At 40.2% G+C, this 26,625-nt stretch overlaps 1 protein-coding gene across 2 annotated transcripts in view; it reads right to left on the minus strand.

The window, feature by feature from the left end:
* Window positions 1–2,231: 2,231 nt before the first annotated feature.
* The window catches only part of cntn3b (contactin 3b), a 62,527-nt gene continuing 38,133 nt past the window's right edge, over window positions 2,232–26,625 (minus strand). Inside the window, exons 10-23 of one of the 2 annotated variants that reach the window (XM_059329024.1) lie at window positions 26,164–26,293; window positions 25,368–25,518; window positions 22,193–22,320; window positions 19,988–20,163; window positions 15,154–15,271; window positions 14,171–14,329; window positions 13,887–14,036; window positions 11,825–11,895; window positions 11,195–11,429; window positions 10,672–10,781; window positions 9,225–9,411; window positions 7,378–7,484; window positions 7,111–7,276; window positions 2,232–6,588 (exon numbers count right to left, since the gene is read on the minus strand). In XM_059329024.1, coding sequence (XP_059185007.1) covers window positions 6,497–6,588; window positions 7,111–7,276; window positions 7,378–7,484; window positions 9,225–9,411; window positions 10,672–10,781; window positions 11,195–11,429; window positions 11,825–11,895; window positions 13,887–14,036; window positions 14,171–14,329; window positions 15,154–15,271; window positions 19,988–20,163; window positions 22,193–22,320; window positions 25,368–25,518; window positions 26,164–26,293 — 1,980 coding nt within the window. In that variant the 3' untranslated portion in view covers window positions 2,232–6,496. Of the gene's footprint in view, window positions 6,589–7,110; window positions 7,277–7,377; window positions 7,491–9,224; window positions 9,412–10,671; window positions 10,782–11,194; window positions 11,430–11,824; window positions 11,896–13,886; window positions 14,037–14,170; window positions 14,330–15,153; window positions 15,272–19,987; window positions 20,164–22,192; window positions 22,321–25,367; window positions 25,519–26,163; window positions 26,294–26,625 lie in introns of both variants that reach the window. The other variant, XM_059329023.1, reaches the window with a different exon arrangement.

The following is a 26,625-nucleotide window of genomic DNA, read 5'->3' on the forward strand; positions in this document are numbered from 1 at the left end:
GTACCATGCAGAGGTCATGCTTACATTACTGCTCCAGAGCAATTACTGCTGCTACATTTTGTAAGAAAAACATTAAGTGAACTTTGATCTTCAAATCATTTTACGTGACTATTTTGTAGAACTAATGAAACATCCCTCCTGTCGTGCTTGTCACCATATTCTAAAAACATTTACCGCAAATTGAAGAAAGTATCACTTTTAAAAACTAGAATATACCACAACAGCTTGAACATTGGTGCTTTAAAGAAGGGCTTTCATATATTTCTCATTACAAGAGGACATTCGGCGGTGATCATTTGCATGCATAATAGATTGGATCTCTTCATAGATGCTATAAAAAAGCGAACAAGAAGGCCAACAAGGGGTGAAAGCAAATAAGCCACCTTTGATGACATATAATCACAAGTTTGAATCACACGGCTTGTGTATTACTTAGAGACGACCTCTGGTCAGAAATAAAGAAACATCTATTCTTCATAGATACTGTGCCTGTGTGCGGCTAATGATGGGTAAAATGCACAGCAGAGAAGGCAGTGCAAAGCTGTCCTTTGATGAATCGGGTGATTATATTCTGAAACACTCTTTTGCTCTACAAACTGCTGTGGCATAAAGTAATCCTGTTTGGATCTCACTGACTAAAAAGGCCTGTTTGCCATTAATGTGTGAATCCCAGGAGCAGAGGTTTGCTACTGCTCCTGCCCTGGATCATGAAAGGTGGCACCTTTACTTCAATCAGCCATTGCTATGTCACCATTAATGTTAAAGTTAAGACATCTAATTTACACATTGGATTTCACTTGATATCTCTAAAGACATGGAAATTAACTGTTATGAATTATTCAGCAGCAGGGTCTGTAGATCTATAGTTTCTCTAATGAACTACTTTATAATGTAGTATGCAGTGCTTAGAAACAGGTCATGATATATTTTTTTAGGTGAAATTTCTACCCAGAACCACAAACACTTTTGGACCTGTGGAAAAACATGTATGTCATCCTGCTCAGAGTTCGTATGCATTAATTGGTCATTTGTATTGGCACAATGGGATGCTTAAGGGCATAAAGCTGCTGCAATAAATGTCTCCATTTACCGCCTTTAGAAACCCTTTAATCATTGTTACATTTTATAATAATAATGTCAGCAAATTTAGTTTTGAGTTTGTCTCAGTTTTGATACCATAAACTGTATATAATGATGGAACATGTGGCAGCTCCATGAAGGCTGATGCCAAGTGATGGTCTGGAGGGATGCTTGCCTGATCAATCCAACAACAGGCGATACTGACCTTAACTTTGTTCCTTTTCGGACCAGCCATTCTAGCATTTACCATTCCCAAAGGGAATCTTGATCACCCCTCTGGTGTCTGGCTGCAGCATAGTTCATAGATTACAAAATGGTTTCTGTCTTCATATTAATTATTTAATGCTATTAAAAAGGTGGTGTGACATCATGATTGAAAGCTGTGACTGAGTTGCGATTGAGTCATGCAGGTGTATAGGTGGGACCTCTATACCACGGCTCCACCTCTGACCTTAAAGGACATAAAGGACAAAAAGGGATACTTTGGCTTTACTTTTGTACAGTGGGAGGAAGTGGAAACATCGTACATCTTTATATACAGTCACTGGCTCAGTCTTGAGACTGACTTGGACTTGATTTGACTTCAGTTTATAGCTGGATGGTTATTCCGCATTACTATTTATATTTTAGCAATTAAATTGTGCTATTATTTTTGCTAAAATGATCTTATTTTTACAAATGTATGACTCTGAACAGTGTATTCCATGTACCATGTCATTCCAATTACTTACAGTGCCCCCAGCAAATTGTGCAATTCATCATTCGCCCAGAGATCTAGAAACTAACCAGCCCTCGTATCTGGAATAATGCTTCCTGGTCCTTCCTATCAGTCAATTTGTGGTAATTTTGCTTAAAAACAACTTAATTAGGGAATTTGCACTATATCAGAACAATATATAAAAAAAATCAATAATTGTAGCTCTCAAAACTTCATTTTGAAACAGAGCCAAAATAAAAGGCAAGGCAAGATTAGCTAATAATGTTGACTGCCATCAGTTGATTTTTTACAGTAAGGTGCAAATTATCCAACAAATGTTTAATTACTCAAGTAACCACAAATCAACTGAACTTAATTGGGGCCTGGGAGGCCCTTTGGGATTTGGATGTGAAAGAAAGTTGTTGGTGCGTCTAAGAGTTAGGCAGATGCAGGCAAACAGCCCAATGGCTGGAATAAACATTTTTATTAAGTTATAGTTTTAGAAAAAATCCAACACAAATTCACAAACAATGATTAACATGCACAATTTTAGTATACAAGACAAAACAGTTACTTTTCAATATGAAAATGCCATTCTACATGTCAGTATCTCACAGAGATCATTGATTAATACACCAGTATTAAGGTCGGAGAACACACTATATAAAAAGCAGTAAGGTTGTCTTTGATGGCCATGTTTAAAAAATATATGCAAGCTATTTACACTGCACCAGGTACACTCCTTTCTAGCAACAACAACCACAGAAACCAATCTAACCAAACAGACCTTGTGGATATAAATAGATATGTTGTTGTTCTGTGATCAATACACTTCAACCATTACAGCTGATGGCTCTGATCACTTCCTTCACTTCCTTTAGATTGTACTTTGTAGTATATATTAAAGCACAAGGTCAGAAACAAATTTTGTTTTTATGTGAGCATGAGCAGAGGTAAGAAACATTAGGCTGAATTACATCTATGTAAAAACTTAAGAAAGCTCAGAGAAACTGCCACACATTTAAGCACTGTAAATCAATAACCTATGAGTCTGCCATCTTGCAATGAGGTTACATTATTTGGATATTAACGGAAATATTAACACCAATCGGATCAAGTATTTGCACACACAAGCTGCTTGGAGGCCTGGTCACACCAGAAAGTGGCACAGCGATATTCATCGACACGTGTTTAAGAAACGGGCATTGTTGGAGGCTAGGTGACAGTGAATACTGGCAGGGCTAGTTTGTGAACTACTGTAGCTGTTGGGCTAAAGGCTAAATGCACCAGACAGCTGGGATCATGCTAGTGCTAATAAGTGTTTTCATGTTCTGTTCTCCATAATTAAAAAAAACTCTCTAAGCTAGCTAGCTTGCCTACTGTTGCTCATTAGCTTGGTAAATAACAGGACATTAAGTTTACACAGGTTATTCCGTAGACATATTAGGCCGCTCAAAGAGCTAATTGTTACGATGTCCTATTGTTCTGAAGGCACAATAGTCTGAAAAAAAAATCCCATAGGACCAAAGCCAGATGGCCAAATGGTCTAAAAGAAATTCATACTGGAGCTATGAGAGTCCAGCGACTACAGGCCGTACTACTTTCCAGACTCCATTAACATATTGGTCAATTTAACAGATCTGGGTTCCCATGCAGATGATACTCGACTCTTAATGTATGACTTTGTCTGACTCCTAAAGAAAGACTTTTTACTTATTTTCTTTGTACTGATTTTACTGATGCTGAATTCAGCAGAAGAACTCAAATATAAAAAAGTATTTTTCGTCAGGTAACAAACATAGCCAAATCATGTTGGATAACCTTTAATAATGCATTTCCATTATGTATGGTTAGTTGTACCAATTGGGCCACCTCTGTTGTCTTTTTCCGATAATATCTTAAGTATTTGTTGAAGACACTTGGGCCAAAATGATCATTTGTACGTCAAAATATATCAATTCAGGCAAAAAACTCCAGCATGTTTTTTTCAGAACAATGGACCTCTAGAGAAATGGGTTTTTGTTTTCTGGATATTGGGCCATTGAAAAATGGAGTTTCGATCCATTGGGAAATTCTTTGGACTATTGAGCCATCAGAGCAATGGGCCAAAGGAACAATGGCATGCCACCACATCAAAAACAGTCTCCTAACTTGTCTAAAAACTGGAGAAAGTTATACTCTCAGGTGGTTTAAATTAAAGTTGCCACAGCTAATAAGCTAAATTAGCTTCCTCTATTTTGGATTATCTGGTTTGTCTAGATTGAATGCTAATGGTTAACAGCACAAAAAATGTTCAGCAAAGTAGAAATTTACACAGATTTTCTTCGCCCCACAAGTGCATCCGCAAGTGATCACAGCCATTCCATGGAAATTAACTAATTACACAAATAAGTTTTATTGTTCTAAATGCTGGTGTGACTGGGCTTTTATGCTATTGGAAAAAAGATACAGTAGCACTCTGACGTGTAACTCAAAGGAATCAACCAGCCAAATAATTTCAGGCCACTGCTCCAATTCAAAAATCACAATCTACCACTACACTACAAAATACTTGTAAAATCTTTGAAAAATTGAGCAAATACAGTGAGATTTCTAGTAAAAGCAAACCAAAACACAACAGAAAAAAGGATGCCTTTGAAGTTGTCTGATAGGGCGTAAGGAGTTCTGAAACATCGACTGTAACACAACAGAACGAGTGCAAAAAGAACGCGGCCATCAGTCAATCAAGCAGCTGAATTGTGACAGCTGTAATAATGGGGCAGGAAAATCAATATCCCATTGACTGGTCTGCAGCAGTCTAATCAAAGAGCGCAGAGCTTTATGAAACCAGTCAAGGAGCAGATAGGACAGCCTGATTATGTCGGCCATTTGGACTTTTTACGAGGCCTCTGGGGTCTGCACACCTGTTCAGACGGCTAAGTGAGGACATCCAGTCACCTTGCATCAATTCCTTGTGCTTTCATTTGACTTTGGGGAAGTGGGGGGGAGTGAGTGCAAAATACAGACGACGACGACAGCCTCCGAGCTAATGACCGTACACAGCCCCATGTTCGGCAAAGGCACAGTAATGTGTAGCAGTTCAGCTGACTGTATCCTTCCACATCCACATGAGCGTTGTCAGGACCCCAGTAATCACACCTCGGCTCTTTCTTGGGTGGCTTTTGACAGACTCATCCACATGATAAAAGGGCGTGAAAAGTAGCTCCCACAGCAGAGTAGCAATGTTCTTTTGTTACTGTTCAGTCTGGTATGTGTCCAATAGACGGTGATGGGGTGGGGGGTAAAATGACAGCCGTGCCTTTCACTCCATTTCCAGTCAGGGCACTTTCACCGCGGTATTGGCATCAATTATTCTGATGCCTTAATAGCCCATAAATTATGCTTCGGATGGAGTCATACATTTATTATACCACAGACCATAAATACTGGGACCAAAATTTCCGCCATATATCTCAATCCATTGCGGCTTTCCTAAAGCTTCCAACCCTTTTTGTCTTAGGTAACCCTGGTGTACTTGTCTCTATGAAAATTTAATCAACATACCATTTCCAATAATGGGCTCCATCTACATTCTGAGATTCCTGTCCTTCCTAATCAACTTCTTCAGAGAGAAAAGCAAACTTCTGCCACATGAATCTTTCCCCTAAGCTATTTGAAAGAGAAAAAAATCTGAGTGAGCTCTAGTGAAGGCACTGTTATCCTGTAGTCCATTGTGCACTGGGCCAGCTGGTCATCTGGAGTGTAGATGGTACACGTTCTGTGATATGATATACGTATCTAGAACACAGGTCGTCTAAATGTAGAGAAGGAACAGTACACATGGGATCTGCTTGACATAGAGACACCACACGTCTCTATCTTCTGCAATCCCGGTATTTTAGCTAGACTGAGAATTTAGAGTGTGATGGGCATTTATTATTTAGTGGAGTAAGAGATGGCAAAATGCCAACATCTATCAGAGTATTGTAGAGAGGGCCTAAAGCCCAGGAGACTGTGGCTCTCGAATAGACCTAATATTATTTCAGTATGCAGAGATAAGTGGGTTTGAGGCACAGTTGATCAATTTGCTATGCATCTTTCATATATCTGTCAAAGCCTGGTAAAATTTTAAGCCTGCAATGGATGTTTCTTTTGGCAAAAGCTGCAAAAAAATGTGATAAAGATTTAATTAAGTATTTAATGGTCTGTCCATGGAACTGGTTTAGCTTTATTTTTGAGACAATATAATATGGATGCAACCAATGAATATAGGTTAATCACCTGTTAAGAAGATGATCTTGAGAAGATTTGTGACTTTTTCCTTTTTGCCATAAAATAGGGGTTAAATATAAGGTTAAAGAAATTATAAAGCAAGCAGCCTGTCACCTACTTTGGTATGGACTGTATGTGTAAAATGGGTTTTAAGGCATTAGTATCTCCAAAGATACTAGGAAGATAAGTCATGTAGACATCATAACTTCTAAAATGAAACCTAGAGCATGGTGGCACTTATGACGCTGGAAGAAATACTGAAAGATATCATGCACGCAGATCATCACGTCTCTATCTGATGGCCCTTTAAAAGAAGGTGGCGTGGTCCCTTTAAGAGTTCGGTGAAGTCCAGTCCTTTCCGGTCTTTCCCAGTCCAGCCTGAAACTGGGCCTTGTGCCAGTCAAGTGGACAGGCTGACTGAAGGGATGGAAGGGGGAGGGAGGATGCTCCGTAGGCTCCGATTAGACATCACCAGGCGGAGCAGAGCAGAGCGCTGATGAGAACTGCGGAGAGATACAATGGGCTGAGGCGGATCGCTCCCGAGCCCCGCGCTCCCATGCCTGCAACCAAAACCAGCAGAGCAGATTGTGAAGAACCAGAAATCAAAAGAACAAAACCTGCACTCTGCTGTGATATCCCCTAAATTTCTGACAAGTCATCATAAATCAAAAGCCAACTGTGAATTTTTTCCATATCTACATTATTACTGGCTTTCTACAGGAGAGGCTATTTAAGTATCCTGGGAAGATAAAGTTCGTATCACATCAAAGAGGAGAGCGGCAAACTGAGCTGCCTCACAATTTTGCACAGCAGCGGGATGGGAGCACAGAACTGCTTTATATGCTGCAGCGCTGTGCAGCCAGTCAACAAGGAATAATAACCCAATGGCAGAGATGGATGATACCGCGCACGCATTTCTAAAAAGGTCGCTTTTCTCGCACTCGAAATAAGTCTATTACACATGGTTGGAAAAGGATGCAATGAAGCCAAATTAAATGTTCTCTCTGAATTATTGAATCCTCGGTTTTATCCGCGGTCAAAAAGGGAATGATGTGAAACAGAAAAGACAACAGTAAACTCACTTAATTTATGGATGTGGATGGGTTCACTGCCCACACCTTCTCCGCCCTCACTCATGGCCTTGATCTGAATGAGATAGTTGTCATTGGCGGAGAGGCTGAGCTCCACAGTGGTTTTGTTGGTCGAGATAGCGTTGATGTCATTGTAGCGATGTCTCTTCAGCAGCACCTGAGGCAAGAAAGGGTGACATAGAAGAATGGGTTGATGCAAAAAAGCGTCATCCCTGATTCTGAAGATAAATCGGAGCTTTGCAGTGAATTGGGACCTACCAAATATCCAGTGACCTTTGACTCTGTCTCCATAGCTACTACAGGATCCCAGTGCATTGTGAGTGTGGAGCCAATCATGGTCCATTGTATGTTGAGCGGAGCCCGATCTGGTGCTAGGAAAAGAAACAGATGTAAAGATATTTCCTTGGTTAATTTTCTAAATGCGCTGATTGGGAATAATTTAGATTCCTGCTTTATGCATTAGCTCCACTTGGAAAGATGTTGATATTAAAAAACTCGACTTATCGACCTGAATAATAAAATGAAGCAGAATGCAGCAGAACAGCCTCACTGATTAAGTTAGGAGTGAATTCTATGGTGGCCCTGAGAGCTCAAAACACTGCAACTTGGAAAACACACGCAAATAGATGCAAACGAAAGCAAGTGCAGCAAAGTGAGAAAACACAACCAAATACAAACACCACAGCAAGTCAGCAGTGTATTATATTAGTTAAATGTGTTTTTTTGTTGCACTGTAATTACAGTGTCATTTTGTATTCCAGTTTTTACTCACTTTGCAACCTTTTCGTAAAACCTTTTCCTGCTGCACATATTTTTGTCAAACAGGCTAATGGCCCTTGCCTTCATTAGCCTGTGTTTTTTCAAAGATACTGTATAACAAAAGAAGACGAGACAAGCTGCTCCGCTGGTGTGAAGTGGGAAACAATATGTCCCCTAAGTGGGCGTGTTGGAGGTGTCAAGCATAACGCATTTACACAGTTTATACAGTGAATAGCAGATTTAGCATTCGTAAATTAGTTCACTAACGTCAGTCGATGTTAGTTTAACATTTTGTCATAGTTTGGCTAATGCTTCTGTGTTGCCAGTTGTTGCAAGGATTTGTTTCTGAGACAGAGACAGTTCTCAAACAAAGTTCATTTTTATACAGGTGAAACACATTTTTGTACAGTGAGCAGCTACATTGTTCTGTGTCAAATTTGACCCATATTCAAAGGATTAAAGATCCACCAGTGTGGATAAGGAAAAAGGGTGGTTTTAGGGAATATTGAAACTGTAAACGCAATGTCTGTGTGTATTAATTGTGGGACAGTACTGACTGAGTTCAAAGGACCTGAACACTGCATGAGAACTGCCTCAATGAGACAGGCACATGCTGGCATTTGAACATGCACATCAGAAATATAAGAAACATTGACACTGGTGTGAGATCTGCACCTGCAAGCAGAAGCTTCTGCAATGTTACAAAGTTACCACAGATCGCCATTTTCAGTCTTAATAAAACATGATGAAATCGTCATGGATGTTGAATTTTTATGTCGAATGTAAAAAAAGGACATGATATTGTGTGATTATATATATTTTTTCTTCATAAATGAGTGGTGTGAACCCTTAAAAAATACACTCTCCCTGCTCTCTCACACATTAATTAAGGATCAATCAGCCATTTAATAATGTCAGATAGGCTATTCATACATTCTTAATAGACCTGTGGTTCAAAATTTGGTAAGATAATTGTTATGAGGGGTCAAAATTAACCCAGACCATACTGTAAAAGTTAAGAATATAAACCGTATGTAAAGGTTGAATCAATAAAATTTAAAAATCTAGTTTGTGCAGCAGTTGTGCAGATGAGCTTCAACACCGCTTGTCCATTTTAAATCCCTAAATTGTCTCTGCAGCTTCGTTCCATTTCTTCTCTTTTTTTCCCCAAGGTAAATGGAAAGTTCCCTTGTCACAATGAATTTTATGTGCACAACTGGCAAAGCTGAAGAAATGCTACGCCTGTCATGTTGAGGACAGTACGACGTCATCAGAAAAGGGCTTATATGGTTCATGAACGAGGACCACTTGGAAATGATTTCAATGCCCCACGGGGACGGACTCACGTGGTTTCTTTGTGGTGGTGTTGATGGGCGCCGACTGTGGCCCTGGGCCAGCTGTATTGAATGCAGCCACACAGAGGTAGTAGACTGTGTTCGCTTTCAGCCCGGTGATGTTAACCAGCGTGTAGTTCCCAGATATGCGCACTTTGCCAATAGTGTCAGGCTTGGTGTCGTCTTCCCAGTACACGACCTGTTGGATGGGAAAAAATATAATTATGGGCACAAACGGTCAGATTCTATTGGTGCATTGCACTGCATTATTAAAATTCATATTTCATCATGAAATCTGAAATGCTGGGTGTATTACAGAAGGGATAGGAGGGAGCGATGATGAGTAATAAATCTTTCACTAGAAGAGTCTCAATTACTAATGCACACCCTCTCAACCACCCAGGCCAAACGAACATAGCGGCAGTGGGTCATATGATAAGTGACCCAGTAGAAAGTTCATGATTATTGAGTGTTTTGTCCATAAAACAGCTTTATTTTGTGGAGGAAGTTATCTAGATAAATATTTCAAAAGGCTTTGCATGCAACAAAATGACCATTTTTTATACCAAATAATGTGTTCTGTTCTGTGCAGAGTTTGCTTTCCTTCAGGCTAATAGCCTCCAATTAGGGGTGCAGGTTAAGTGATATTTGATAAACTAAACAAACTAATTTCCCACTTGCTTTGGGTCATCTTCAATATTCATGTGTCTGGTATTAACTGACATCAGAATTAAGTCAATAAATAATTAAATTGAAATGTGAAGTCATCCCTCAGGGATATCACATCGCGTTAATTATTATTGCATTTTTAAATTTGTTATCAATTAAAGTTGTATATTAAAGCACTGAGATTCTGTTTACAGTAATGTAATCATTTGATCAGTAATAATGGTGATTACATTATACCGGAATTTACATTTGCAGTCCTAACAGAGTTTAATTAAAGTCTGGGTGCCATATATATGTGCAGTCCACAGCTCCGGATCCATACTGTTGGTGGCCCATTGAGATTCAGCAGCTTAAATCCACTTCAAGACTGCGTTTGGAGAAACAAGCTCTGTTCTGAAAGGACAATGTGGCCACCGCCATGGCAACTGGAGAGCTTTGCGCTGAGGGCCAGAGGTGACAGATATTGAAAGAGCACCGGGAAGGGGGAAAAAAAACAGCAAAGCCTTCTTTGCATTCTTGAAAGGATGAGGGATTTTATTTTTCTCTTGTGGGTTTGCTTTTGCAAAGTGTTAGGGGTCATTAGATGATATTATTACACTTAAAACAAAATTTCTGCACAGATATACGACAATATAGTAGAATATTACAAGTGTACAAAAAAAGAGAAAACTAATTTTAAGAAACAATGAAAGGATGTTTATAATCTGATAAACAAGCCACAGGGAAATGCTCAATTATCCTGTTATTTGAGAGAAGAAAAAAAAAGATTTTGCAGTGATTCATAACGTACCTCATACCCAAGCACTCTTTCAGGGATGGCAGGCAGAGCTTCCCAGATCACTTCAATTTGCACTGCAGACACACTTCTAGTCCTAACCCTCTTAGGAGCCACACTGGGGACTGCAGAAAATAGAGCGCTGGTGAGAATCCCAGAGACTCATCCAACACCATCACACACACTAATAGCAATAAGAGGAAAGGCACAGAATAGACCTGTAGTTTCACTGAAAAGCTATTTCCCCCGCTCTCTTTTAATGGGATCTGTGACTGACATAAGGGAAGACTATCTGCCCAGCAAATTCAATTAACAGAATACCTCCCTGACAGTGCGGTGTGGTAAGTGTCTGCTAGGATTTCCTGTAATCTACCAGCACGATAACTAATATCAAGTTGACATTCCCAGCTTGAGAGGGGAGGGAAATAACAGCACTGAAAAAAAACTCATTTCATCATTACTATTCAAGGTCATAGTTGTAAGGAGATAGATTATAGCTTATTTAAGCATCACTCTCCGCTGTGATGTCAGTACATACCTTCCTCTGCCGAGTACACGGTGGCAATGGAGCTGAAGGGCCCCTCCCCGCGGTTGTTGTACGCCCCCACTTTCACATCAAAAGGCGAGAATGGTGGGATGGTGTCGTTGCGGAAGACGTATCGTGCCACGCCGGGTGTGGAGATAACCGCTCGCGTCCATGTGACCGTGCTCACTGGCCTGAAGGCGATGATGTAGCCAAAGCCCTCTCCATTCTGCAGTTCTTCGGGAACAGGCTGGGAGCAAAACACAAAACTATAGTGATATTAAAACGCATACAGACAAAGAAACAGACAGGCCCGTCTCTGCGCTGTACCCCCGACAAGGACTTCTGTGATTAGACACAGCCCCCTTTCTTTGCAGTTACCACCCAGAACACTCAGCAATCACCTTTTTGCCTTATCTTTTTCTCCTGCATGGCTATGTAATTGTGGCTAAAGTGCAAAACTCTTCAGAGTAAGTGCTCTTTGTCCCTGCTTCTGGAGGGAGAAATGGCACTCGGAGGCTGAGCCCAGAGGAGAGGTGTCTCGCTCTAATGTGGGCCATAAAATTGCTCCGTTCAATTCTGCACAATTAAGCAAAACCATTACTCGGCGATGGATAGAACAGTAAAATGTGACAGATGACTTACCTCCCATGTTATCACTAATTCAGACTTTGTGCCGCCTCCACCTCCGACATCAGTGGGAGCTGTATCAGGAACTGAGAGGTAAAGCCCAGAGGGGAGCAATTAGAACACAGTTTACAAAGCTCAATGACAAGCCTCAACTATACTTGTAGCCTTATGACAAGGCTGCCTGCTGCAGATTACGCCTTCTATTTTACAGCCCACAAATCCCTCAGTCTGTGCAAACACAAACATTTCAGAATAGTGAATTACTGATATTGCCCAAATGTCACCATGCATAAACACCAAGCCAAGATTGGTAGTATTTTGCAAATGGCACGCACAACTCAGCCCACTTCATTCCTGCTCCCACTCAGCTGTTTGTGCACTGCAGTGTGATGGCAAAGCTGATAGTGTAGGTTGAGGAGCACTCGTGCACGTCCTTATAGTATCCTATAGTAAGTGGAGCATCACATTTAATGTGTCATATCAGCAAATGGTTGATGCAGCATTTATATCTGATGCCCATGCATGGTTGTCTATTAGGGTTGAATGTTGGGAACGGGGGTACTTCCAGGGGAGCAAAAGCACTCTGTCTTATGATCTCATGCTAAAGCCCAGCTGTGGCTAAGGTTCACTAATCACAGGGTTGGTGGTTTGATCCCTGGGTCCTCCTATCCACATGTTGAAGTGTCCTTGGACAAAACCCCAATTTTGCCCCAGCTGGGCAGGCATCTCCGTCATCGTCTGTGTGTCGGAGTGTTTGTGTATGGGTGGAGGCCAATTGTAAAGTGTTTTTTCCCCCATTAAGGTATTAAAGTGCTTCATAGTGTATTACACATTTACCAAGACAAATGTGTCGCCAAGAAAGAGGAATCTATTACAGTTTGAAATGAATATGTCAAGTATTATGCAGTCTTAAGCCAGTTTCAGACTAAAGATTTGTGATGAGATTTAAGCATTTTAGAACATTGCAGGAAAAAGCTTCACTTGTGTGAACTGGATGGTGTCGCCTACGACCATGTCAAGTTGCCAGTGGCTGGTTTTAGAACATAAGGCATGTCAACCGTTTCTACAGCCACTGAGCTCATAGCGGTACCAGCTGGTTAAGTCAATAACAAACTGTCTTCTGGTCGAAATGCGTCCATTGTTTCGTCCGCTCTTCTCCCAGCAAAGCAGTCTCCAAGTGGCTGGGTGGAAGGCGCTATTGCTGGCCACCAGCAGTCTTTTAAACCAGTGTAGCATGAAAGCATGGTAGAATGAGCAAGCAAACTAAGTAACCAGCTGCTAAATTAATAAAATTTGATACACACGCTCTTGTCAAAGTGTAGGGGAGTGCATTTCTAATGCCAGATAGGTGACAACTTTGTTTAGCCTGAAAGAATGACAGAATTAGCAAGCTAGCTAGCTAACTAACTAACTGTCATATTTGATGAAGGGGAGAAAGGAGAAAGCTTTAAAATGTACTTAAATATGGTATTTTAAGATGCTACAAATTATATCCTTCTACAAAAAGGCCAGAAGGCAGTAAGTTTGAACAGAAGCACAGTCTAGTCGCATTGTTCCAACTGGCAGGTTTCAGAAAGTTCAGACCAGTCAATTTGGGTTTCAAGTTTCAACATTAATCTTTGTGAATCTTTGGTCTCAGGTGGACTTTACCAATGATGTTGTTCACATGTCACTGAATATAATAATAACTTAAATCAGGGGTTTGGGAAAATTTCCTAAGAAAGCATTGCTCAGTATCTAATGTTAAAACTATTTTTAACATCCTTGAGATGAGTACTGAGCTCCACAGCTGTCGGGATGACATGTCGGAACATGATTCAGCAGTGTTTTTTCCAAATCAAAGATAGTGTAAGGGAGTTGTTGTTCTGCTTCCATATAAATGAATGATTATAAAAAAAAGAAAACCATCAAAAAACAAGTGCTCTTTATAGTAAATTTACCACAGTACTGTGGTTAAAGTATGAATTAAATTATGGTGAGAAATCTCAGGAGCCATGTGATGGCCCCAGTAAGTAATAAGTCACTGCATAACTTAAAATTTGTCCATATGTGCAGTGAAGTGTTTAGTTTCACATACTGGCATCCTCTGTCCTGGTCTTGGCCGAGGCTGGACTGGGCTCTCCCAGGCCTACGGTATTGCGGGCAACCACCCTGAACTCGTACTCCACCCAGGCGTTCAGACCCACCACTGTAGCTGTCAGCATGTTCCCGTTGACCACCTCCGGCACTGCATTGTGGAAATGAGTTCTTTAGACAACAAGATTGGCGACAACTGGACTCAAATTGAAAGATAAATAAGTTAAACCCTCATAAGTATCCAGATTAATACGACAGGGGAACAGTGGGAGTGTTTCATGGTACCTGTGTCAACAGCCTGCCAGCCCACAGTGAAAGGTGTCCTGGCCTGGATGATATAGCCGGTGATGGGGCTGCCATTGTCCCTTCCAGGAGTCCAGGAAAGCTGGGCCGTGCTGTCTGTGATCTCCTCCACAGCTACTTTGTCCGGAGGACCTGGCGGACCTAAATTAATCAGACAATGAGGAGGGTGAACCTGAGGTGATCACCCATTCCAAGAAGCCTCCCCTCATCAAACTCATTAAGACTTCATATCAAGGCCATCGTGCTCCCCTTCAATTAAGGGCTTCGTCCTTGGCGAGTGCATGCAGGGACTTTTCATTCACTGCATGTGTGATGTGCAGGTCTACAAAGTGATTACGGAACATGGGATCAGCAGCAGTGGGAAGAGACACTGGATGGGATCATTTATGAGGAAAGGAAATAGGGGCTAGTCGGGAGCAGACACTAGAGAAAGGAATAAAAGAAGTGAGAGGAAGAGAAAAGCGAGTGTCTGTGACTGTTACACGCTCTGGCTTTACCATGTTGCCGTTGTTTGCTCTGCTGCTCAATTATTTAAATGCTATCCATGATATTTTGCTGATGTGTAAATGAACCAATTATAGTCACTTTCTGTGATAAACATTGCCTCCTCAAAGCACCTGGGACCGCTATTGCAGTTTGTTAAGGGCATGAATACCAATGTAAATCACCAGAGATAAGCCCGTACAGTGTGCCACATACACGGAGCACATACCAACAAAGCTACTCACACATACACATAGACATATAATGTAACAGAAGCTAACGTAACTCTGACTGAGGTAGCATCTATCCGTTTGACGAACTGTATATTTACAGTAAGCCTCAAGGATTTTTCTACATCTCACTCTCAAACTTTTTCCCTTTGCACAGATGCTTCAATGCCACATTATGTTTACAGTAAATATACCAGGGTATTCATGCACTGCATATGAAAACAAGCTCTTGAAATCAATTGGTTCACTTACCTTTGACAACCAAGATGGCAGAGGTGGACAGGCTCTCCACATCAGTGTCAATAACACAGACATATTTCCCTCCATGGCTCAGCTGGATGTTACGAATCATCAGATCGCCTGATATGGTCTAGAAAGAAATATAATTGTTGAAAAAAAATAAGGCTAAGTAAGAGATGCAGTCTTATTTCATCACTTTTGGCTCTAGGATGTTTGAAACATTTATAATGCTTTGCACAATCACAGCGTCTCCAGGCCACTGATTTTTGCATCTCTTCAAACACCAACAACAGACATGGCAGATGTACTCTGCACAAATAATGCTTTTGGCTGTCCTTCAGGCACTACCCGACCAACCAGGCCCCCTCCCAACCCCCTACAAACAGCTACCAGCTATACACAGGACACACAAAACAAACATAGTCTCGTTAATTGGCAAGACAATCCTAATTATTCTGTAATTACATAAGCTCAAGCAAGATATGAGTATAACTCCCAGTGTAAAGAGCAAATATTATCTTACATAAGCTGGATGCATGTGGTCTCTATGAGGGAACACAACAAACATCACAGCAAATATTGTTAACTTTCTCATCTGTAAAAGGACAGTTGTATTATTTGTGGCTGTGTGGAGGAGATTTTTTTTCTATATTTTTCTTATTGTCAACACATTTCATGAAAAGACCAATACAACAATGCCATCGTCCGTCTCTAAATTCTTATTTCTGCCCTGCATCATTTGTGTTTCTTAGCGTTCAAGCCCATTGGCTCCTATTGAAGGAATACATGTACTTTTTTTTTTCAAAAACTTAATACCCATCACTGCATGTTTCTTTTCTTCTTTTTTTTATAGAAAGGCTGAATAATGTCCTATAACAGCTGGACACTGTAAAACATTTTTTTGCAAATAATGCTTAAACAGGAATAAACAGTTTATTTGTTGTAGACTATTTTCTGCTGTGGAAAAAACATGTTGTGATATCATGTCGACTCCAGTATCCGAAGCAGCAGGACTGACTCAAAATAAACTACTGTATCCATGTTCATTGCAATGAAAGAACAGGTCATCCAGTGTGACTCATTTAATAGTTTTTGGACAACAATGGAGCTCAACCGCTCAGAGGAATAAGCTATATCAGGCTTTGGATATAATACTTGTTATTAACCTTCTACACAACACCTTTGGGTTGTCCTATACAAAAGTTGAAAAGTGAGAAATTAATCTTTCATAGTCAATCTAAAGTGGAGTATCAAAATGACATTGTGAGACAGGCCCACTAAAGGCTTTTTTTGAGCTTTGGCTACCAAAGACTAGAGTGGAAACCAGTCACAACCGCCAAGCTCATGTTTTATTTGCTCTGGAAGATGCATCTGGTGACTCTCCCATTCAGATTGCCAGATGGCCTGTGGACGAGCCAATCACAGCCATTTCTCTTATATAGGTTGGGTTTGATAGAGTGACTTGCAGTGCAACTCACGAAGTTCAGATACAATACAGATCAAACTGTCAAACTAGGCAGCACTGATCCAATATGAAAGATTCTGTTACTGCGTTGACAATTTTTCATCCCAAATGTTTTAATTATGTTTGTAAAGTAGGCTGCCATGTTTTTCCTGCTTGAAAACGGACCAAAACTCTGCCCAAAACTGCATCTGTCACTCACGTGTGATGCTTTGATTGGTTGGGGGTTTCATTTTGTTGCTCTGATTGGTTGTAGGTCTACTACTAATTCACTTTTGCAAATTAGTCTGACGATGCCATGCTTAACAAACACAATATGCAAAAAATTCAAACAGTGTCCAAAATCTAGTACTGAGTTCCTACTAGCACCCGACCGATATGAATCTGATTACTGATATGTCAGCTGATATAATGAATTTTTTAACTGGTTTGAAAATAGACCTTTTTTATGTGGATTGCACTGATACAACTCTGCAAAGGTATCCAGGAGGCTGCTTTTTTAAAACAAATAACTTTTCTTACTTACAAAGTATTTTTGTAACATTATTATACATTACTATATCACCATCACCATCTGTCCAGCACTCTGCTAATCAGAATGCAGTATTAACTGACACAGAATACATTGACCAATACGACACTGCAAGTGCCCATGGAAACATATGGATACTACATTGGCCGATATGCATTGCCAGCCCTATAGCTTGAACACATTTTCAAAACATGAGGCATCTAATATAACAATTCATCAGACATTTTTCACACATCCTGACACGTCTTAAAATTGGCAAGGAGTTACTCGACCCATCTTGTGTGGTGTGCTGAACCTGTAAGATTGCTGTTTGCTGTAGAGGGGCGTTAGATTTAGTGACAGATTCAGTTTTAATTTGATGGTTTTGTGTTTCTGGTGGCATCTTCAGCCTATTTCTTGAAAATGACATGATTCTGAGGCAAAAAGTAATTTACACTGTTGTAACTACACATTTTATCCAGGCACTATGATTCTGTTCTCATTTTGAGTGTGCATGCAAATCCACCTTCTCAAAGTCACCTCTTGAAGAGGTCTGTCACAAAGCATGTCAGCCTGTGAAAAGTAGTGTGTTGCTTTAGAAACGAGTCACCTGGGGGCGAGCTAGGTAGGACTTGCTGCAGTCATAGCAGATTTCATCACCCCCAGCGGCTAGTGATCATAGCTCTGCTCTGCAGCAACTGGGCAGGGACGCCCGTTGATCTCCACCTCTCTGAAGCACTTGACAAAGCAGAGCCGAGCTGAATGGCACTTCTATGCGGCCACGGGCTAAAGAGACTCCCTCTCCTGCTTTCGTTTCTCTTTTACCTTCTTCCTTTCATCTCCTCTCTTTATCGCCTGACAGTTTTGTATGCGTGGCTCTGCCATGTCTGATTCTCCCTCTAATGTCAGTTGCCACCTGGCCAACCTGGGAGCTTGCGCTCGAGAGCAAGGCGTCCTGCCTTGGCAGGAAGGAAGTGATGAGGCAGATTTGCTTTAATTATGTTAATTAATTCATCAGAAGCTGTTGAGCAGGGGGCTGGTAATCTCTCTGGACAGGGGAAACAGATTCTGTGAAAACTATATCTAATTATATTCCTACGCACAGTTCAATGTCATTAGTATTTGCCATTTGCCTTCATGAAGATATAAATTTGGCATGTCCACAAAACTGTGAGGGCATTCAGATATAAGGTTAGGCTTCAACATATTCTCATGACCGGACTCATACGGAAGAGGATTAGGGCCAAAAAAAGGAGGATATTTCTTTTCATTATGCAGTTCGAGAAAAAAGTCAAAATGACCAGAAAAAATGCTGAAATGTCGAGGATAAAGACAATTTTTTGAGTTTGGTAAAGTTTTAGAGAAATGGAACATCTATCTGAACAGTTAGGTAGACTGCAAGCGACCACCTGATTTTCATCAATGTCATAAAATGAGCAATAACCACAATATTTAAGGGTGTAGTAGTACTAAAATCCCCCTACACATGAATGAGCTATGCTTGGTAGTAGCTACTACAACTATTGTTTTGGGAAAATCTGCTTTTATGTTATTCATGTGATTTTCTTAAGGCATAAATTAGACGTTGTTGTGGTTGTAGCTTGCAGTCTACTTTACCAAACTCAAAATGTTGACTTTATTCTCGACATTTTATCTTTTTCCTCAACATTTTGGCTTTTTTTCTCCAAGTGCATTTTTTTTTGTCAGTTATTATTTTTTTCTCCTACCTGGCCCGAATTCTCTTCTGTATATTAGTATGATTTCCTATGAAAATTAATGCACATATCATATCCCATGCTATATGACCAGTTGCTGTTTTAAATGCAATGTTTTTGTTTTGAAACAAAAGTACTTGGTTATGGTTAGGGAAAAAGGACAGGTTTAGGGTTATAAAAATGATACTTCCGTACTTCAACTGGACACAAATTGGACAGAAACACCAGTCCCCTGGTCTTCTGGTTCAAAGTCAGGGTTTGTTCACTGCCTCTCCCACCAAACCTATAGGGAACTACATTGCTTTATACTACGTCACCAGACAAAATTGCATAGAAAAGCTTCAACATTTTGGATGAAAACGATGAACTCTCAGTGCATCACAGTGCTGTTCTTGAGAACTGCCTGCAAGCTTTTTGAATAGCAGTGATCAGCCTGACCTTGGATGATAAACGGCAGTATGAAAAGCATGTGTAAAGTAATTTCATACTGACAAGATCTGAACAATTGACCTTGCCCTTCATCAAAAGGAACAAATATTCAACAAAGTGTCTTCACTTATTGTTACATCAGGGCATAAGGATTTCAAATGGACATTTACTGGTGCCATGCCTGCCCTTCGTGAATGCCAGCCGGCTCATTACTTAATTATTTCAGGGCTCAAGATTCATAAATAGGTATGCAAATTCAATTATGGCAGAGGGAGATGATAAGAAAATGTTCTCCCTTGAGGTAAGAGAACTCGAAGTTGAAGGATGAAAAAGTATAAAGACTTTATTAAAGAAGACTTGTGAATGACTGAAATGGCATTTCACCAATATATCTTTAGAAGTGTTAACACATGGCAGCTCACAGAGCCAATTCAAAAGGTAAGGATCCCGATTACTGACCTGACAGTGCCGTTTATTGAGGCTTTAATAGCAAATGAATGGCAGAATGTAACCGATTCTTAACAGATATTTTTATCTTTTTTGGTATTCCATCCACCACTGACCACTATGAAACTTTCAAATGGGCGAGCATTGGCATAATTTCTCTGCTTGGTATCTAAGAAGACCTCAGCAGGGCAGTGGAGCATACCCTTGCACATCACACAGTATGTCCCAATTAATCCGAGAATAGCCAGAATGTAGCTGAGTTTAATGCTTGAGATGACTCACCCCACCCACTCTTTCGAAATGATTGCTGTCTCGCTGGAAGTCGATGAGCTGTCCGTTGAATGCCCACGAGAAAGAAACATCCAGAGCTGGATCGCAGGCAATCTGGCAGGGTAACACGATGCTCTCGCCAACAATAATCTCCATGTTAGTAGGCCTCATGGTGATCCTGGTGGGCTCTGGCCAGACAACAGACGACAGCGTACGCATGTTAATATCGCTGCCACGGGAACCTTTAACACCACCGTGACCCTTCTGCAACTGCCATCTCACTTCAATTCACGGCTAAAATCAAGTCTCCATCATTAAATTACCCATGGATGTGTGCTTTTCCTGATTTTAATAAGCACTTAAATTCCAAGCCTGTCCATTAGCAACATTTAATGACATCTCAGGTTCGCACTTTATGTTCGGGGATCAATTTGGGAGAAAATGTTTGAAGCAGGATTACAGAGATGGGAGCACATTCCCACTGGTGACTGTGGTGGATTGGAGGCCTCGGAGTATGTTGAGGAAAGGTCACAGTAATTAAATTCTATGACATTAAATGGTTCAGCTGTCAGTGTAAGAGAAGAATAGAAGCTAATGAGAAAAATAGGTCAGGTGGCTACACACACAACAGATTAAACTGGAGGACTACTCGTACGTGTTATGTCACTGCATTCATAAATAATGACCTTTAACTAAATCAAGGATAATGTTTTGTTGCTTATTTAATGTCTGTTTTGCATAATGTATACCAGCTATATTAATTTGATAATAACCTTGGTTACATCATACAATATAGCTTGAATATAAATTAATGTAAATGAGGGTATTCTCAAGTCAGATTGACAAGGACTGTTTGACCTTTATTTTGGAGGAACTGAAAGGAAGTTGAGCATATGCCCCTCCCTCTAAAATAAATGATCAATCATAGCCCTGCAACAAGTACTTGGCACAGCAGTGGTCAAGGCTTTGCATTTCTTCACATGCATGAGGCTGGAGGAAGAGCATTATTTGGCATCTAAAGAGTCTAAACATCTGAACTGAATTGTGTATTTTTTTATTTATTTTATTTATCATAGTGTACTTTAGTATTAGGTTTGACTGGCTCTACTCTGCCTTACAAAAATACTGCTGTTTAATTTCCATGTCATCTAATATTAAATGCTGAGTTTTTAACCAGACCTGTAAGCTGTAACTCTAGCCTCATTCTTATTTGAATCATTTGAGCACTGAATTAGCATGATATCATTCATGTAGCCTTCAAATCCATACTTAAGAGTTTGATGCAGTGTTACCAAATTGGTGACTTTCTCCATAGATTTATTGATTTGACACCCTCTCAGCGACTTTATTTCTAAAAATTGGAAAATGACGAATTTATCGACTTACTCAGACTATAAGGGGAAAATAATTATTGTAGTTCATTCCCATGCATTGCTCTTATAGTAATCACAGTCAAAGGGCTTTCTGTCGATAAGCAAATGAGCATGCTGTCATTTTAGCAACTTTTGGAGCTAGTGCTACCTATTTTCATTGGAATTTGAGTTAGATTAGAAGATCTATACCACTCTCATGTCTGTAGGCAAAATATAAAGCTAACTAAATATGTAGCTATGGTCTGCATTGGGCTAACTTAGTTTAGCACAAAGATTGAAAACAGGAAATCTCTTATCTTGGCTCACACAGTAATAAGATTCCATGTGTAATGTGAGCTTCATTGGTTCTGGTATGTAGATGTTGCTTGTGTTGGACAGATCCAAGCTAGCTGTTTCCCTGTTTTCAGTCCTGTGCTAATCAAAGTTCGCCCAATGCAGGTTGTAGTTTCATATTTAGCTTCGAGATATGTAAGTGGTATCAATCAAGTGGTATTGTCTTGCTCAGCACAAAAACACCTAAGTACATTTGGCAAGATGTCAAACTCCCTTTAAGACACTCAAGCAAGTTTCTTATTTTCAAAAGAGTCAAAGGGAGTGTTTAACCTACTCCGTTTCAATTTTACTTGGCTGGCTACAGATAACACAATCTAGTGACAAGAGCTGTCGAAGTTGATGATTGCAAGTTAAAAATGAGAGTCGGTTTTTGCCCTCTCTGTATGAAATTCAGAAAAGGCAGGGGTTAACATTTACATTTAATTTCCAACAGGAGGGAAACAGGAGGACAATGTGCAGCGAAGGGTCAATACAGGATTAGGAACTGCTGATGCAGAAAAACAGGACTCACCTGTGATGAGCAGCCTTCCAGTAGTGCTTGCCGTCCCAAACTGATTCTTAGCGACACATGTGTAGCTCGCTGCATCGCGTCTGGTTACATTGGCGATCTTTAAAGTCCCATTGGGAAGCAGCATTATCCTGCAGGAAGCAGAGCAGCTTTTCATTGTATTGACGAAGGTGGAGAGTGAATACTGAGACTGAAGTGCTGAGCTTTGTATTGCATCTGCATTAGTGTGTGCTGATACTAAACTTCTTTCCATGTCACAGTTGTTTTTAATACAGTCGTCTTGTAGTAAGTCTACTGCATGGCGTTCCTACTGAACCGTATTCTTGTCAGAATGGAAAAGCCTCTGAAGCTTTTTGACCCTTCTGGTACTTTAAAGCTCCCCACTAAAGCCCAGAGAAATGAAATTCTTGGAGACTGGTTAGCAGCAGGCAGGATGACCCATCACCCTGACTCAGTGGGAGGCTAAACACCAGGACACATTTCTAAATGAAGAAAAATATTTTACAAACCGTAACACTGAATAACTCAATGAATAAATAAAATGTGCTTTACAGGCTTTTTGTTGCTAAGGTCAGTGAGCAAAATATCATGCTGGGAAACCAATATGTCTCTGCATGATATGATAGAATACAGTGATATATAAGCAAAGGTGTTCCCACACAAAATAGTGCACAGCAATGTTCATAATAACCAGCAAAAAGTGCCAAAGACAATTCATCAAAAAGTTAAAAGAATCGATCTTAAAAAAAGAAAAAAGAAAGACACACAATAGCTGGAGAATTCAATTTGCAGCAAAAGGTAAGGTTTCTTTCTTTTTCTGTCATCTCATTGTCTGCTTTTGATGATGTCATTACGTCACACTGTGTGCAGTGCTATAAGCACAGTCACACCAGAGAGAGGAGCAGAGAAGCAGGTAGATAGGATAGAAAAGATAGGATTAGTCTATTTTATGGTTTATTAACTTACATAACCTTTTAGCTCAGGCTATACTGATTTTATTGGTATGAAGCATTTGAATATCATCCTAGAAATGTCATGACAATAAGCATAAATACCAATGTTGGCACTGGGGGAATATTTCTATTGTATTATTTTGTTTCTACATTTAGATATCTTTTGGATAATTTAGTTTTGTGCATTCATTTAGTAAAATTAGATGAAAAAAAATGTGAGATTTTTGTATAATTTTATTTATTTATCGTACAATTGTAATAATTCCAATAAATTGTTATGGTTTATTCACTTACTTACCCTATTAGCTTAGGTTGTACGGATTTTAGGAATATTAAGTATTTGAAGATGTTCCAAGAAATGACATCACCATAAGCAAAAATACTAATGTAGGCACTAGGCTCCCCCAGACTTTATTAATCCATATCTGCCTAGTTTCTAAGTTTTTTCTACTTTTCCTCTTTATGTGCTGCTATTTTAGGAACTCAAAATTAACCCCAGATTTGATTGATTGTAACAGCTGTAAACAGCAAAAATCATAGTTATTTGCCGTTATTGTGAATTAATGAGTGACCCTGTTAACTGGTAACTTTCAGTCAAATGTTTCTGTGGTTATAGTTATGACATAAATAAAATACATTTTTTCAGATGAAAAAATCCACATCTTCACAGCCCTATTTTGAACTAAGATATCTGCTTCTGAGAGTAGTACCTCCCAGTGCAATGAAGGTGAGTACAATTGTGCTTGTGGTGCTGCAGAAAATGAAAAATGCATGGAAAAAAATTCAATAGCATTGTGTCTTTCCAGGAACAATGTGTGTATAAATCACAAACCTCACTGTAAACAATTGTTATTGGAGCTACCTTCTACCAAAGAAATAGTTGAAACTGTGGAAAGTGTGTTCAGTAGATTCTTCAGAGGAACAGAGGCAGATACTTTCTGAGGTTTGGGTAAAACCTGGTTAAATTAAGCTGAATCTATCTGCATGACTGGACACCACTAGAAAAATATGTACTGTGTAAGTGGTTTTTTTCATAATTTAGGTGACACTAACTTGTACCTAGTGACAAAATGTGCACACACTTTCTTCAACCATGCTCCAATTTGCAGCATGACTGCATACTGTGTATAAGACAACACTTCCCATCCAGTGTCTGCATACATCCAGTGTTGTGCACCTTGAAAGACTGTGTGGGTTTCACATACAGTGTGCTAAATGTCAGTCAGCTGGGGAATTTCACCAATTTTCTGCAGCTATAGATGCAGCTTCCCATCTGGAGCCAACTAAAGAGCCTCTGTGCTGTTTTGACAAGATGCTTTTGCTTGTATTGTTCGCTTTCAGACCTCCTTTTGAATAAGCAGCATGGGAGTGATTCAAACAGCACAAAGTTAAGCATTTCTTCACTGTACTTGTCCCGCCTGTTTGTGTGTGTGTGTTACGAAGCCTCGGTGTGCGTGCGTGCTCTGTTGCAGCTGGGTTTAGTCACCGCTTTTCTTCTCCCTCCTCCGATGATGAAAAGTCTGCAGATGGATTGCTCGAATGTGTCTCTTTTGGTTTGCATTTTTGGATTTCTCCACCTTTTAATTGGTCCTTTCGTATTGTGTGAAATCTTTTCCGTAGCTGAAATACAGCTTCTGGTGCATTCAATAAGAAATCAAACAGCAAACTAAATTAAGGAGCGCTTTATAGTGCTTTAAGTGGAGTCTGAAGTTTGCTAATTGTCTGCATCATGTCTGCATCGGAGTTCCTAGTCTTGTAAGATGTCTCTACTCTCATAGCAGCAACAAGGCTTTTGTCTTTGTCACTGCAGTGATTACATGAATCAAACTCTATTTGTATGTCATTATGTAGTGAAGCACTTTTACCTCGAATAATTGCAGATGCAACAGCTTCAATTTTACCTCTCCTGTCTATAAGTAGATATACTTGAGCATGGCTCCGTTCGCTAATCTTTTATCATCTTAAATATTTCATGCATGCAGTGATGATACTGTATGACCAGCTGGCATCTTCATCCCTCACACTAAGCTATTTGCACATGAGGGTGCACGCAGTATATTAGCCATGTGCAATTTTCCTGGTGGGTGCCCTGCTCTCATTCTCCTCATTAGCCTTTCCTTCTATGCATCTGCACAAAAATCCCAAATACATAATTCAAACAAGCTGGCTCGCAGTGAATGTGAATAAAAACAGGCTCAGAATATGCACTTGGACTTTTATCCTACCTTTCGTTTCTCTGCAGGATCTCGTTCCCTTTCTTCCACAGGCTAATTGCTGGGGGCGAGGCCTCGGGCTTGCATTCAAGAGTGACTTCGCTGCCTGAGCGGGCTTTTAGCAAGGCCCTTAATGGACTTTTGGAGAAAGTGGGAGGTGATGCTGTGTGTTGGGGAGCAGAGAAAAGGCGTGAGATTAAAAAATATAGGCATACCTGTACCTTCTGCAGATCAGCCGCGTCATATCGAGATCGACTCACCCTTCAGTTTCCAGTGCGAGCAGCAGAAATACCTACTTGGCCCAAGGCTATAGACCCACCTGCTATCCCACCCGTCAACACCACACACATTATCCACCCTCACAAGCTTCCAACCTGCAGCTTTCAGCTGTTGTCCACACTCATCATCACATTTTGTAAGCCATTACTTGGACCCCCAAGTGTCATCACATGTATCAAGACCCAATTGAATTTCTCATCGAGCAGTCAGATGGAAGTCATCAAAGCTTTGCAAATAAATCAATACCCCATCTACATGAGAAAGCCTGCACAATGCCACAAAGCAATGCGTTTGTAGTATCCAAATCAATATGATGAAACGACCGAAAGTAAAATGAGACGCTCTTTTAGATTCATATTTTTGCTGGCAGAGCCCATAGTGACATCAAATGAGTCTGTAGACTGATTGCTGAGGAGAGCTATAGCAGGCTGCTGTGTTTTTTTTTATTTTTTATTTTTTTATCTTAGGAGATGATCAAACGCACACACAGATAAGCAGGATAAAAGCAGAGGGAGGGATGCAATCTTACCTAACACCATTAGTTGGGCACCAGAATAAATAATGCCATGTTTGTTTTCAGCCACACACTGATACATCCCGGAGTCTGACAGGTTTAACGTAGCTATAGACAGGGCCCCGTTTTCGATTTGTACCCGGCCCTGAGGAGGAAAGAGAAACAGTTCTGCATATCCATTGCAAGGCCAGCCTATTATGTCCAAAAGCGCAGCAGCAATTACTGGTGCACCATGAAGGGAGGAGGACAGCAGGAGAGGAGAAAGAGAAATAAAAAAAAAGCTTAAAGAGCCTTGTGGCATTCTACGTATGTTCAGCTTGGAATGGGGAAAGAGATGAGGAGGCACAGTGGTGGAAACTGCTAACCTGCATCTTAGATACACAGGAAAGAAGCAGTGTTGACAATAGCACCAGCAGCATATTAAAAAAGTCATTTATTTTCTGTGGCTGTTCAGTTGGAAAAACTATAATGACATAT

This window comes from Centropristis striata, chromosome 3, assembly GCF_030273125.1.
Source record: "Centropristis striata isolate RG_2023a ecotype Rhode Island chromosome 3, C.striata_1.0, whole genome shotgun sequence".
In the NCBI taxonomy this organism is placed as follows: Eukaryota; Metazoa; Chordata; class Actinopteri; order Perciformes; family Serranidae; genus Centropristis; species Centropristis striata.